This window comes from Anabrus simplex, chromosome 1 (assembly GCF_040414725.1).
Source record: "Anabrus simplex isolate iqAnaSimp1 chromosome 1, ASM4041472v1, whole genome shotgun sequence".
NCBI classification, from domain to species: Eukaryota; Metazoa; Arthropoda; class Insecta; order Orthoptera; family Tettigoniidae; genus Anabrus; species Anabrus simplex.
This window is the reverse complement of record NC_090265.1, coordinates 1,424,020,712-1,424,037,071: the sequence shown is the minus strand read 5'-3', so window position 1 is coordinate 1,424,037,071 and position 16,360 is coordinate 1,424,020,712. Positions and strand designations below refer to the sequence as shown.

Sequence of the window (16,360 nt, the reverse complement as noted above, 5' to 3'; positions counted from 1 at the left end):
GACGTATTTACATAATAAATACCAACTGATTTCAAGCGTAAATGTATTAACACATTACATGAACATAAGAATAAATCTCAAATGGTTATAAAGAACATTAAAAATTACAAATAAAATTACAAATAGTAATAAATCTCAGATGGTTATAATTGTATCTGGGAAAAACAATACCCAACTTTCTAAAATAGTGTTTGCATCTTTCACAATATCCTTTGCACAAGGAGGATGAGTCACTATATTTTCGCATAAATACGTGAATGTGGATTTCTTCTTGGTGGGTGTCTGCCCCAATTTGTCACCTTTTCATATATAAACATTGTCACTAAACATGAAATTCTCATTTGCCCCCAACATATGTTGTTCGCCAGCTATAGATTGCTCTCCAGGTTCGGTTCCATCAACACGTTCTTCTGGCTCGGACTGTTCAATATCCGTATTTCGTTCACTATGATCACTTTCACAGTCCGAGTCACGGGTTTCGCCCTCGAGTTGATCTCTAGGAATTTCATCAAACTAAGCTAAAATATGACGACTTGAAGCCATCGTCACACACTAATTATACAACACATTAATACAAAAAAGTTGCAAAGAACTGTTTCAACTATGAAACAGAATACAACAATAGCAAAACTAAAACACACACAGAAATTAGCGCCAACATGACTGGTCGCACGTGAAGCAAATTGCTCACCGTTGACGGTCACTGATAATTCCTCCCTCCCTGTCCCTTCTCAAGGTCACAGATGTGCGTTTCAATGCATCCGTCCTTCTCTCAAAACTGCAGTGCGAAGGTACAACAGGGCTCAAATTTGAAACTACATGCTGTATAAAATTGTAGATGATTTTCAATGACCATGAGTATTTTTTGCAGTGCGAAGGTACAACAGGGCTCAAATTTGAAACTACATGCTGTATAAAATTGCAGATGATTTTCAATGACCACGAGTATTTTGCTCATATAGCGACCACTGGCGGATTAAAAGTAGAAAGTGCACAGAAATAGAAAACTATACTAGATAAAGAGTGACCTAGATGAGTGTCTGTACAAGAGGTTTTTAATAAAATAAAGTGAAAGTGTATTGCTGTTAGGACATGTTATTAGAGCTCAAGCTGTGAAATTCCATAATGATTTACATGGCAACAACGGCTTTAATGAAGTCAGATAAGCAATAAGTCACATGACTGTTCCTCTCTTTTGGATTTATTTATTTTCATCTTGTACACCTTCTCCAAGATTGTGTCCATACCATTCAGAAATTTCTCCAATCTTCTGCAGACTCAGACAGAATAACAATATCATCGGCAAATCTCAGTCTTGAATTCCTCTCCATGGATTGTGATTCTATTTCCAAATTTATCTTCGATGTCCTTTATTTCCTGATCTATGTAAACACTGAAAAGGAGAGGGGCAAACTGCAGCCTTGCCTCACTCCTTTCTGGATTGCTGCTGCTTTTTCATAACCTTCGATTCTTATCACTGCAGACTGATTTTTGTACAGATGTAGATAATCCTCTTTTTTTGATATCTGATCCCAAACCTCCTTCAGAACCTCAAATAACTTGGTCCAATCAACATTATCGAATGCCTTTTCTAGATCTATGAATGCCATGTGCGTAGGCTTGTCTTTGATCCTTTTTTTTTTTTTTTTCCCTAGTTGCTTTACGTCGCATCGAAACAGATAGGTCTTATGGTGACGATGGGACAGGGAAGGGCTAGGTCTGGGAAGGAAGCGGCAGTGGCCTTAATTAAGGTACAGCCCCAGCATTTGCCTGGTGTGAAAATGGGAAACCACTGAAAACCATCTTCAGGGCTGCCGGCAGTGGGGTTTGAACCTACTATCTCCCGAATACTGGATACTGGCCGCACTTAAGCGACTGCAGCTATCGAACTCGGTTTTGATCCTCTAAGATCAGACGTAAAGTCAGGATAGCTTCAAATGTTCCTACATTTCTTATGAAGTCAAACTGGTCTTCTCCCAGCTCAGTTTTAACTTGTCTTTCCATTTATCTGTAAACAATACATGTTAAAATTTTTCAAGGTTAAGATACTAAACTAATGGTGCAGTAGTTTTCACACTTGTCAACACTTGATTTCTTGTGAATAGGTATAACAACATTCTGTCTAAAATCAGGTGGCACTTCTCCTGTATCATACAACTTACAGTCTGACTCGTTGGCTGAACGGTCAGCGTAGTGGCATTCGGTTCAGACGGTCCCGAGTTCGATTCCCGGCCGGGTCAGGGATTTTAACCTTCATTGGTTAGTTCCAATGGCTCGGGGGCTGGGTATTTGTGCTGTCTCCAACATTCCTGCAACTCACACACCACACATAACACTATCCTCCACCACAATAACACTCAGTTACCTACACATGGCAGATGCTGCCCACCCTCATCGAAGGGCCTGCCTTACAAGGGCTGCACTCGGCTAGAAATAGTAACACAAAATTATTATTATACAACTTACACATTAAATGGAATAACCTCCCCATGCTGGTTTCTCCTACGGTAGTCAGTAATTCTGAGGGTATGTCATCAATTCCAGGTGCCTTGTTCCTATTTAGGTCTCTCAAGGCTCTGTTGAATTACCACCTCAAAATTGGGTCTCTCATTTCATCACCATCAACAGTATCTTCTTGTTCCAGAATTTTATCATCTACTTCTTTCCCTTGGTACAATTGTTTATGTTCCTGCCATGTCTTCCTTCCCTAGAAGTATTTTTCCATCTGAACTCTTAATATTCATGCACCTAGTTTTCCTTTCTCCAAAGGTTTCCTTGATTTTTCTGTATGCAGCAACTATGTTTCCTACAATCATACAACATCCTTGCACTTCTATTTCAGCCATTCTTCCTTAGCTAAGCTGCACTTTCTACCTACTTCATTCTTTAATTGCCTGTATTCTTTTCCATTCTCCTCACTTTTTGCATTCTTGTATTTTCATCGTTCATCAATGAGGCCTAATACCTCTTGAGTTATTCACTAATTCTTACTTACCTTTCTTCCTAACTTTTTTTTAGCACTCCTAATGATCTTATTCTTCACAACTGTCCACTCTTCATCTATTGTGTTTCGTTCAGCCTTTTTATTTAGTTCTTGTGTAATATGTTCTTGAAACAATCCCTCACTCTTTTCTTTCAACTTATCTAGATCCCATCTTCTTGCATTCCTTCCTTTCTTCAATTTCCTCAATTTCAGATGACATTTCATGACCACCATGTTGTGGTCAGAGTCCACGTCTGCTCCTGGGAAGGTCTTGCAATCCAATACTTGGGCTCTGAATCGCTGCCTAATCATAATGAAGTCTATTTGATACCTTCCTATGTCTCCAGGTCTTGTCCACATGTACAGCCTTCGTCTGTGGTGTTTGAACAAAGTATTAGCAAGGACTAAATTATGATAAGTGCAGAATTCAACTAGCGACTTCCTCTTTCATTTCTTTGGTCCAGTCCGAATTCTCTTACAGCATTACCTTCTCTTCCTTGGAAATAAAATGTAGTACTTTGTTGCAAAATAAGGCCAATAGATGTCAGAAGTATCTATAAATTTCTGATGCTTATAAGCGGTTGATGCAATCTGTAATAAACACACAAACGTGGATGACGCTTATAAGTGGTTCACGCAACTTGCGAATTATTACCTTAATGCTTATAAGTGTTTGACACAGGGAAGGGGTTAAAAAAATGTTTTTGAACAATTATTATTAAAATTTTAAAAAATATGAATAATAAACATAGAACTATAATAACCTAGGTTACAAAAGACATCTTTGAAATATCTTCAACAGTTTACTTATGAAGCGTTTTGAAACGGTATTTACTTACGAAGGGCTTATTGGGCACGACGCTGTTCACAGAATGTTGTCACCTTCTTCATATTCTTGCCTTGTTACGATCTTTTGCTTCTATAACCCATCTGTAGCAAACTTTGCTGTTCCTACGGATACTTTCCTTATCCTGTAAAGACGTTGAATTCAGGTGGATAATGGTACCCAGTCACTTTCACAGGACTTAGTCCTGTAGCCCCATAAGTGCATGAAGCAGACTTTCTTTGAATGTGAATATGGACATTGCATACCTCGTAGGTCAACTACTGTTTGCTTCTATGTTACTTTTGTAAGCAAGCCAAGAATTAATAACAGCTGTTCTCAGAAGAAGTTCCTCAACAACTTTTTGATAACACCTCACCTCTTTTTTTTTTATTTTTTTTTTATTTTTTATGGCAGTGCTATAGGATGACGTCTGAAACATCTCTTTCCATTTTGGCTTTGTTCTAATTTATTGCTACAAGGGGCATGATGGGGTGAAAGTTCCTTTTGGGGAATTATGTAAGTACCTAGGTGTTAATTAATATAAGGAAAGATCTTCATTGGGGCAATCACATAAATATGATTGTAAATAAAGGGTACAGATTTCTGCACATGATTATGAGGATATTTAGGGGTTGTAGTAAGGATGTAAAGGAGAGGGCATATAAGTCTATGGTAAGACCCCAACTAGAGTAGTTCCAGTGTATGGGACCCTCACCACGATTACTTGATTCAAGAACTGGAAAAAATCCAGAGAAAAGCAGCTCGATTTGTTCTGGGTGATTTCTGACAAAAGAGTAGCGTTACAAAAATGATGCAAAGTTTGGATTGGGAAAACTTGGGAGAAAGGAGACGAGCTGCTCGCCTAAGTGTATGTTCTGAGCTTTCAGTGGAGAGATGGTGTGGAATGACATCAGTAGACGAATAAGTTTGGATAGTGTCTTTAAAAGTATGAAAGATCATATATATATATAGGAATTAGTGAGAGCTACGTAGCATTGTTGCTGGCTTCTCACCAAGGTGCTCACAGTTCAAATATTCCAATATTGGCTAATTCATGTGGTATTTTTGAAAGGACCTGAAGCCATGATATTTGTTGAGGTTCTTATCCCACAGGGAAACAAAGTGAGGAATGCCTCTATGGAGGAAGTCCCTGTGTACAGCAGCAGCTTTTCAAGTGCATCAGGTACAGCCCGGCTGCACTAACATTTCTCAAAATAATTGGCAGGCCTCTCAATGCTCACAGCAGTCTGGGCTGACTTGTGACGTGTAACGCAACGGTTGCCATGACAACACTCAAGACTGCCCTCAGTATGCATAGGCTGTATTTAGCTTGGTGCAGCCCATCGAGGAACTGGGATATTTGGCTGCTTGGCATGAGCTGGGACGATATTATCTGAACACACCCGAATATGTAACGCGGCCTCTCTGCTTAGTTTGAACACATGCGGGTTCCTACAGCATTGCTGCCTATGTTCATATCTGAATCTCATGCTAAAACGCAATCAAACAAAGACACATTTACTAGTATAGTTTGTCGCGAGAGTTGTGGCTACTGTTAAAACACCTGTAACAAGAAGCTTGTATAAGTTTGAACGTGTGGTGCATGGAGTATTCTTTTATAGTGAAAATAAATGTCCGTTGTTATACTGTGAATCGTGACCGTGTGGCGGATTAATTGTGAGTGAACTGTAAATAAAATACGCGATTTTGAAAAGCATTTAGTAGCACAGCTCAAAGAGTGAGCTCTTGGTATTTTTATAGTTACAGCATGAAACGTAGCACAATTATTGTCATATGGATGTTTGGAGAGGAAGTGTGTTTGAAATTCATTAGGGATATAAATATGTAGCGTGTGAGGTCGTACTTACATATAGTATTTAAATCTTTTCTTACAGTGTGAAAGAATAGTGTTCCCTCCAAGGCATGTTTTAACATGGAACCCTCCGTGGATTTAGTTTGTATTTTAAGAGAAACTCCATTTTTTAAATGGAAGGAGGAGGATAAAAAAGAAATTTTATCAAGCAATCGTCCCCAACCAGTTTTGACTTATCAGAAAATAAATGGTTCTGGCTCCGAAAAGATGCACACATTAAATTTTCAGCTATCCTGGTATACTAGTTACCCGTGGTTATGCAGTATTCATTATTTGCAGAAACTATTTTGTTGGCCTTGTCTTATTGTTGGAGAGAAACAGGGAGTCTAGAATCACACAGGATTTGAAAATATGTCCTGTGCTACTGTCTCTCCAAAAGCACAAAGGTTCCTTGGAGCATATGAAAAATGTCGTGGGATTTAAAGAAAAAAAGAATCAGAATCAAACTGATGCCTTAAGAGAAAATGCTTGTCTATACATCACAACATTGAATGAGAGTGTGAGGCAAAACAGACTTTTCATGCGATTACCAATTGATGCAGTTTTATTTATTTCTAAGTAGGAAATGACATTTAGAGGCCATGATGAGAGCGACTCCTCCTTAAATAGAGGGAATTTCAAAGAACTGTTCATTGAAACTTCTAGTTTCCAGCAGCTCATTAGAAATGCAACAGCATTATGCTTCTGTAAAGAAAACTTTTAGCGGAGAATCGAAAACTATACAATGTGAGTTAATAGACTGCATCTATACCTTCTTTAGGGATGCTGCAAAAGAAGAAATTTTAGAAACATCTTTCTTTTCAGTTCAGGTCAACGATACAACTGATATCACAAAGAAATCGCAGTGTTCGGAGATACTTCGGTATATTACCCACAAATGTGCGCTAGTTGAACGCTTTTTTGGTTTTTTGACGTTATTTCAGACTGTACTGCGATTACTTTATTCATCTTGTTGTAGACTGTTTTGAGTGCATTTTCCTACAAAACTAAATTGATTGTCCAGTGTTATGATGGAGCTAGTGTTATGGCAGTCATCTAAATGGTCTTCAAACTAAGGTCAAGGAAGATGCCCCTCAAGCATTATTTGTATATTGTTTCGCACACTGATTAAGTCTAGTGGTAAAGCAAAGTATTACCAACATATCAGAGTGCTGTACTTTTTTTGCAAGTCTTGGTGGTATTTCTTCATTTTTTCATTCATCAGCCAAAAGAACTTTCGCCGCTGATTCAGTAACTGCGAAGCGAATACCGTCTGGCGTGTATACACGTTGGTCGTCACACGGGAAACTTTTGAATGTGGTTGTCGAGGAGTGGGAGGGATTGAAATAAATTTTTGGAAGACTTATGTTCAATCCTCAGTCAGACGAAAAAAACCTTTTGTCAATCAGAGGGGTTGTTTAATAATTTCAATACCTTCCGGTTCGCATTTTTTCAATAGTATTCAGTGACATTTCTGAACTTGCTAATATATTATTTAACATGCTCCACAAGAAGTCTCTGGATGTTTACTTCTTGTTGTAACCAAGGTTGAAGTTTACAAAACACAACTTTTATTGCTTCACTTTGATATTTACACAAATAACTGAAATTTATTTTGAAGCAAAAAGGAATATTGAATCTTGAGAAAAGTCTGTCTTTATACAATATGTACAGGTTTACAGTCTTTATATACACTCCTATCTTGAAAAGATAGTCTTTGTGAATTGACACGTTGATAGTCGAGAACTATCTGGCACACTAACATAAATGTCTTTGAGAGTCCTTGTTTGTTGAAGTGCCTGAATTCCTAAAAAGCAAGTTCAATTGATTGAAGAAATTCCACCTAGCGAAACTAAGGGAGCTTGCATAAATTAGGGAATGAAAATGGCATGTAAAAGAATTACGGAACATAGGCAGCGGAAACAGGAAAGGAAGCGGTGACCAGAGGTGAAACCTCGTACTGCCAGAAATTCAGTCCACCTGGTCGAAGCACATTTTCAAGAGGAGTAGCCTCCGTGCTCGACGTAGGGTGTATTCTGGAGCTGGACACCGGGGCAAGTGGGCAATTGAGCAGGCAGGGAGCTCCTATTTATAGTACACTCGATGATCAGGCACGCGCACTGAGGGCTGCGCGTCGAAGCTAGCAGAATGATACACAGGCGCGCGTTCCGCTGGCTGGCGGAGCGAGAAAGGGAGCGCCGGACATACAACACTTCTGCCTCTCAAAAATAGCACCACACAGCAACTGATACTAGGTAAAAGGAATGAAGAAACATTTAAAACCTACTTTCATACGGCTGAGAAGAAAACCAAAATTGAACTAAAAAGACATTGTTGCTTAAAAAGAGAAAGTGAAATTTTTCTAAAGTACCAAGTGCTTTATTTTCAGATACTGGATTTAGTCTCTATAGAAAATGACACAAGATTTCAAGATATGCAGAAGCTCCAATTTCTTAGCTTAGGAGATAGCTCTAAGTTTGAAGAATTTACTGAAATTATCCCTCTTGATGCGCTAGAGAACTTAATCTCTTATCCCACGATATTTCACACACATAGGTTAAAATATGAATTTCAGTACATCTATTCTGATTTTACCTATGTAGATACGTACCAGTTTGGAGGAAATAATTGTCACTCAATAAAAATGAACTTAAGGACATCTTCAAAGAAGCATATCAATTACTTTGTTTAATATGTACCATACCATCTACCAACTCCTCAGTAGAAAGAAGCTTTTCGTGTCTTAAGCGCATAAAAACCTACTTAAGGAATTCAACATCTCAGGAGAGGCTAACTGCGCTGGCAACCATATCCCTGGAGAAGTCACTGCTGAACGACTTGATGGGTACAATGCCCTTTTACAATGACATTATTGCCAAGTTCGCTGCTTCAAAGGACTGAAGAATAGATTTAATGTACTGTACAAGCAATAGACATTACCGAATGCGAGTAATATTTGTTTTTTTAGTTAATTTTATAATTACATTGTGCTTTTAAAAGTAAGTTCATGAAAATTATACAGCGCATGTTTGTAGCCCAATATCTTCCCAAACATCACCTTGATACCTTATTTCCTCCTAGATAGATTATCCAACAAACCTATTCAAAATGTACAAGTTTACTACACACACGCGAGTTGGGCTGCACCAAACTTACACCCCACAAACCACCACTGCCTGTGTAGTTCCTGGATCCAGTGATGAACCGCAGCATCCATATCACTGCAAGATGAAATTCACTGGTTTCTGAATGCACGCTTCGACTATTCAGGTACGTGAAAATCACACAGAGACATAGCAGGACTATACAGGATGTGTGAGCACTTTGCACCTGAATTACTGCAATTTGCTATGGCCAGCATTGGCAGTATGTGGACAGGTGTTGTCATGGAACAAAAAGGATAACTTCTTAGAACAATGTGGGAGTTTTTCCCTTTTTGTTTTACCACAACCTCTGAAGTATTTTTACGTAAGGTGCAGCATTCACAGTTGCTTTTTTCTCTCCAATATGAGTGACCTATGTTTGATCAGAAATGCAACATAATCATTACTTTAGCTGCACTGTTCTGTGTGTCCTTAGACTAATTCGGTGGCAGGGAGCTGAAATGTTTCCACCGACAACTCTGTTTCATATGTAACAAAAAGAGGTCACCTAGCAGCTGATGATGTGGATGCTGCAAAGCAATGGCCATGGGATAGCTCTTCTGACCATCGTCAAGGTTACGGGGATACCACTGATTGCAGATTTTCTGGTACTGCAGCCTACTGGTGATATTAAGATGGCTGGTACCATGACAAAGATTTAACACAGTGGTGAAACCCACAGTAAGATGTATGTTAACTCAAATCAATCTATACACACGAGACAACAATATCTTCTATTTTCTGTAGTTGTCTTGGCTGATGGTCACTAAAGAAAGTGTGTCCTTTTAGGAAACATTGTTGTCACATCAGCACTTGTATCAGGCTCGTGTAGTAATCACTGTACACTGCTTTCATCCACTTATGCATCTACCCACATCCAACACTTTCCATTGCCAAAGGCTGCACTACAGAAAGCTGTTCCACCTTGGTTGCTTGCATTCTCATTAATGGACAGTGAATACACTGCCACCAATTGTGTTTGGCTAATGAACAGCGAATCACAGATGTGTAATGTCCTGGCTGAATGTCAACATTGTTACTTAGTGTACTAGCTTCCTTCCTAAGGAATAAAACTGACTGTGATCTCCGTCTTCTACCTATCATCATGTGTATTAGGTTTTTAAATGACTGACTCTAGTAGTTTCCAACAATAGTATTCCTACTTGTGTTGGAAATAAGTTCATCCTTCCACAGAAACATGCTGTTATCATACTGTACCTTTTGCTGAATTCTGGTTGGTCGAGTTTTGCCATGCAGCATTAAGTAATCAATGTCGGTACCCAACACAAAGCCACCAAACTGCGCTGCAGCTACTAAAAGGGAACCTGGAATGAAGAAAGGTTATCTTCACTGGAAACATATAAAATTTATTCTCAAGTATCTATTATAAATAAATTCTCTTAATAATGCTTAGAAAAATATGTATGTACTAGTTCATCAGCAGGTTCCTTACACTTAGATGAACAGCTTTTCATACAAATGATAGGCTATTTATATTCATATTTTACCGATAACCATTAGCTCAATAATATGTTTCAGAAACAGGAAATATAGAAGAGTCTTCTTCAATCCTCTGTTAAGGCTGTACCAAAGATTCAGGACTCATGTTTTTGTATGTAAGTGCTAGTAGCTGTATTTACAACTTTCTCCTTTCAGTTATGGAAAAAAATAAAAAAATAAAAATAACAACAACAATTAAAAGCAATGCAACCATTAAGCAGTGAATAACACAAAATAAAACATGGCTAAACAAGAACACAGATTTTTTTAAAAACAATGTGAAAGTGAAGAGGACATGGCATGGGTACATACATTTTTCATATTGATGCTTTGAGTGAAATAAACAAGATTAAAAAAAAAAAAAATTTAAAATACGACAAAGTAACCTAATTGCTTACATAAGTGAATTAAAAAGAATTTATGTAAGAGAATTTAAAGGGAATAGTTGGTACTACTACTTCAAATCCCATGACTTCTGAAAACATGGGAACATGATACCAGGAAGGGTAAGTGAACAATATACAGTAAGTGAGGAGATTAAACCAAACATGAATCACAAAGAACATAACAGGACAAGAAAACCAAAACCAAATTAAATTGTGGGGAATTTAGAAACACTACAATCCCTATGCTATGATGCATTAGTTTCTCATGTCTCTATCTTGCACAATTCAAGTATTTTGAGCAACAAGACCTGAAAACATACTGTGGCATAAATAATTCCTTTGTAGTGGTCTATTCCCATTTTACATATGTACATGGTATCAAAAATTTTTCCAAATAACAGAGGAGCTTAAACGTTACCTATTCATTGGAACATCATGATTTGGGAAGAAACTGCCACTCAATTTTCATTTTATCCAAAAACATTGGAAGAGAAAAGGCCTGGAAAGTGGTACAAGAAATTAAAATTACTTACATTATACTGTAATACGAAGCCTGAGAGTCATTAAAGCATACCTTAAGTTCAGTTAAGGCCCCCAGTGGAGTAGGAACTTCATGGACCACCTCCGCCTCCTTCAAGGTCCAAGTTATAACTACCCTTCAAGCAGTGATGCATCAGGCAAGAGCTTGCTAGCGTGAGGCAGGGAAACCCAGCATCCATAAGCAGATTTGGCTGATGGCCAATAGAAATAAATGTTTAAACCAGGCTCTTTCCTCTACCAATGAAATTCAAATCTATTTCTGCTGCTTACTAGCGTGTTCTGGAATGTTCCAATGCTCACCCGCGATGTCACCTGAAATGCAGCGGGAAATCACATGATGGAACACAGTGACTCTGAGTCTGATGCACTATTGTGTAATGTTGGGCCACAGTCGCCAAAACCCGTTTAAAAATAATTACTAGTTGCTTTATGTCGCACCGACACAAATAGGTCTTACGGCGACGATGGGATTGGAAAGGACTAGAAGTGGGAAAGAAGCGTCCGTGACCTCAATTAAGGTACAGCCCCAGCTTTTGCCTGGTTTTGAAAATGGTAAACCACGGAAAACCATCTTCAGGGCAACTGACAGTGGGGTTCGAACCAACTCTCCCAAATGCAAGCTTATAGCTGTGTGCTACTAACTGCACAGCCAACTGGCTCAGTAAACAAACCCGGTACCTACAGTATTCTTATCAGGTGCTCCTCTCAATCTATTTCCTTTATTTGTGCTGTTGTAAATAATAATCAGCCAGGCCTAAGATACTTGTGTCGAATATCAAGGAAGATTGGAGCTATGGAGGAACTGGTCCCTGAGGTGCAAAGGAACAAGACTCCAAGGATGAGCTCCAACAATGCGGACTGATCAACGAGTTGGTTCAGTGATCTCTTCATCAAGCAAAGAATGTAGCACAGGATAGGAAAGCGTGGCAAAAAACTCTGCAGCCACATCATACTTCACCACACCCTGTCAAGGGTATATGGATAGGAGAGAAAGAAATGGTAAGTATAGTAGTAAACAGACTCTAAATGGGAATATTTCCGAATTTAGATAGCATCGTACCCAAAATGTTGATGTGCATATTATTATTTCTTTACACCGGTAGAGCTCAGTGTGGAAATATTAATGTGCTCCATAGCAGAAGTAATCCATTTTCTGCTCCGTTTAAGAGTACAGGTCATAAGTGTCTAAATAAGTGGTAAAGTTTAAAAGCCAATTATTTAGGACATCGTGGCTAGTGAGTATGGGGAAATGATATTCCCAGGACTACAGAAAACTGACTGTTTATTCTCCAATCTTCCTTATTTTCTTTTCTAATTAAATTTTTTGTTGCTAGAGATACTCACTTTTCCTCTCATCCATGAGCAGTAATAATGCATTTTACTTGTAACCTTCTTATCCTGTCTGGTGGCCATGGTCATTAAGGCATTGAGTCTGTATGGTCTGATATCACTGTTAGCTGGTTTGAGTTCCGCTGGTTGAAAAATATTTTGACCACCAGAATGTTGGCCAGCAGGGTAGGAGAGGTGGTGGTATACAATTTCTGATCACTAGATTGCGTGCCAAAAGCCTGGATTCAATTTCAAACCTTTCTGCAGTGTTCATATGGTGTGAGGGCATAACGCCATTAATGGTAATTTGTCCATCAGATGGGGACGTTAAGCCTTGAACAGACCCCTTGATGTTATGTAACAAGAATAGATTATGTGCCGGCACCAGGTTTCACCCTCTCCCTTCCTACTATCATATATCGAGTCATTCATTCTATTTCATTAATTCCTCTGATGAGGCTGACATCAGAAAGGGCAGCTGGTTGCGAAAGCTTGCTACGAAGATTCATCTCACTTCATACCCGACCCCGTAATGAAACGGGACAAGGGTTAGATCTATACTTGTCACCTTCTGCTTTTTTTAAAACAGAGAAATAAACCACCTTCTCTTTTTCAAATTTAAATATAAACGCAAACTTTAATTTAAACAATTCAACATTTTAACGTCAACATCAGTGCCACATTTGGTTAATCATTGGCCTTCTGTTCCCAAGAAGCAGATTTGATTCTGGCTGAAGTCAATGGCATTTAAGTGGATTTAAATATGTATTGCTGGACCAGTAAATTAAATAATAAAAATTCCAATAACCTGGTGTCTGTTAAAGATTGTTAGTACAGTAGTTATAACAGATGTTAAACCAACAACATAATTATCAAGGATTAACATCGTTTCTTAGGAAGGATATTCCTTCCTACATTGAAACCACATCTTTGTGAGGATTACTTAATTCAAATGGGAGCCACACCAAGTCTACTTGATATTGCAAACTGTCCACTTCATGGCCGTATCGATGAGTATAATCGACAAATTAATCTAAAAAGCCACCTAATCGATACTTTATTTCTTTTGCCTTTGGCAAACTTAAAAATACATTAACAAACACAGTACATGTTTCGACCACTTAGTGGTCATCTTCAGCTGTATATAAAAAAATCTTAGATGATAACATTTAAAAGTAAGCACATTGGATCTTAAAACTATATCCCATGGGAATCCAAAAACTATTGTACTAAATGCTTTAAATGAAATGGAAGATGGTGGGGGGGGGGTTGGGGGTAAGGAGATTTATGTGAATGATACTTAAATTACAGTATCGTTTACAATTGTGTTTAAAAACTTAAATGATGAAAAACATATTTAAAATATTTAAAAGCGTCTATGGTAAAATTCTTTTTGATAACATTAGGTGGCGTGAATAAAAAGTTTGTGTTTGTAATAATCTTCAGGCATTTGTGAGAAAAATAATAACTTAATTAAAATTTGTGTCTGTGGTGATGTTAAACACTTTGTTTTTAATAAACATACTTTAAAATATTCTAAAGTGTCTATGGTAAGGTACTTATTCAAAAACACTTGTGCTTGAATGAAAGTTGATGTCATATGGACCAGTCTTCATGTATTTATTGTTTATATTTAATAACTTCCTTGAGTGATATTCTTGTGGTTAAAAGGCCGTGTCGACTATTTAACTTCTGAGAATTGCTCTTCGGAATGTGATAAAAGAAATTGTGTTAGTCGTTTAACTTGCTAAAACCCTGTGGTGGCTTCTGTTATATAAAATGGCGATCTGATTCGGGCAGCTTGCCTCGCGATCTTATCGGGCAAATGTTTAATCCGCGTTGCCTCGGAGAACTGCCTTCGTGCACGACCTAGTGTGATAGGCAACGCGGATTAAACATTTGCCCGATAAGATCGCGAGGCAAGCTGCCCGAATCAGATCGCCATTTTATATAACAGAAGCCACCACAGGGTTTTAGCAAGTTAAACGACTAACACAATTTCTTTTATCACATTCCGAAGAGCAATTCTCAGAAGTTAAACAGTCGACACGGCCTTTTAACCACAAGAATATCACTCAAGGAAGTTATTAAATATAAACAATAAATACATGAAGACTGGTGCATATGACATCAACTTTCATTCAAGCACAAGTGTTTTTGAATAAGTACCTTACCATAGACACTTTAGAATATTTTAAAGTATGTTTATTAAAAACAAAGTGTTTAACATCACCACAGATGCGAATTTTAATTAAGTTATTATTTTTCTCACAAATGCCTGAAGATTATTACAAACACAAACTTTTTATTCACGCCACCTAATGTTATCAAAAAGAATTTTACCATAGACGCTTTTAAATATTTTAAATATGTTTTTCATCATTTAAGTTTTTAAACACAATTGTAAACGATAATGTAATTTAAGTATCATTCACATAAATCTCCTTACCCCCACCCCCACCCCCATCTTCCATTTCATTTAAAGCATTTAGTACAATAGTTTTTGGATTCCCATGGGATATAGTTTTAAGATCCAATGTGCTTGCTTTTAAATGTTATCATCTAAGATTTTTTTATATACAGCTGAAGATGACCACTAAGTGGTCGAAACATGTACTGTGTTTGTTAATGTATTTTTAAGTTTGCCAAAGGCAAAAGAAATAAAGTATCGATTAGGTGGCTTTTTAGATTAATTTGTTGAAGTCTACTTGATGCGAAAACTGGAAAAGATCCAAAGGAAAGAAGCATGATTTGTTCTGGGTGATTTTGACAAAGGAGTAGTGCTACAAAACTGTTTCAAATCATCAATCAATCACTACTGATCAGCATTTAGGGCAGTTTTCCAGGTGACAGATTTCCTATCTGTCTCCCACACTGGTATCTTCATCTTCTCGTGATGTGGGAGCTTGCGTGCCTAAGTGATCCTGAGAGCTATGCCGGCGGGAGCATAAGCTCCTGGTAGGGCCACCCAAGCTGGACAGGTCAAAGGTGATAGGTCAAACTAAGAGGGATACCCTGGTCCTCCAGGTTGGGGGTTGATCATGGGGCTAACAACCCTATATCGGAAAAACAACTCGTAACGAAACTCATAGACAAGAATAGCTGGACCGATGACAATGGTAAACGACCCACGTGAGGAAACGGAAGATGCAAACGGAAATATATGTAGCAACCTGGAATGTATGAACCCTGAATAAACCAGGAGCCCTGAACAGTCTGAAACAAGAAATGGAGAAATATAATATTGGAATAGGAGCAATTCAGGAAGTCAGATGGAAAGGCAATGGTGTTTTTAGAAGTGGTAGATATACAGTTCTGCATAGTGGTGGAGCCAAAGGTACAATAGGTGGCACAGGCTTCCTAGTGGATGACAGATATAAGTCAGCAGTTTTGAATTTTAAACCTGTAAATGAAAGAATATGCACTCTTGTTCTATGGACAATTGGAACAAGAAATAGAATGCATCCCAAGACAAGATGTAAAAATCATACTTGGAGATTTCAACGCTAAAGTGGGTACAGAAGAAGCCTATAGGGAGACAGTTGGGAAGGAAAGTTTGCATGATGAGTCAAATGATAATGGACAGAGGCTAATTGATTTTGTCATGGGAAACTCGATGGTGGTGAAGAGTACATGGTTTCAGAGAAAGAATATATGGAAAGCCACTTGGTGTTCACCAGATGGTGTCACCTTGAATCAAATAGACCATGTAGTAATCGATCGGAGACATGGATCTGACATACTACAAGTTGACAGTTGTAGGGGAGCTGATTGTAATTCAGACCATTACTTGGTACAGGT

At 38.1% G+C, this 16,360-nt stretch overlaps 1 protein-coding gene across 3 annotated transcripts in view; it reads right to left on the bottom strand.

Moving 5' to 3' along the window:
• Positions 1-16,360, bottom strand: part of LOC136879145 (tRNA (guanine(10)-N2)-methyltransferase homolog) — a 287,770-nt gene that overhangs the window by 87,455 nt on the left and 183,955 nt on the right. For all 3 annotated transcript variants that reach the window (XM_067152901.2, XM_067152909.2, XM_067152917.2), the window contains one exon: positions 10,023-10,129. In XM_067152901.2, coding sequence (XP_067009002.2) covers positions 10,023-10,129 — 107 coding nt within the window. The remainder of the gene's footprint in view (positions 1-10,022; positions 10,130-16,360) is intronic.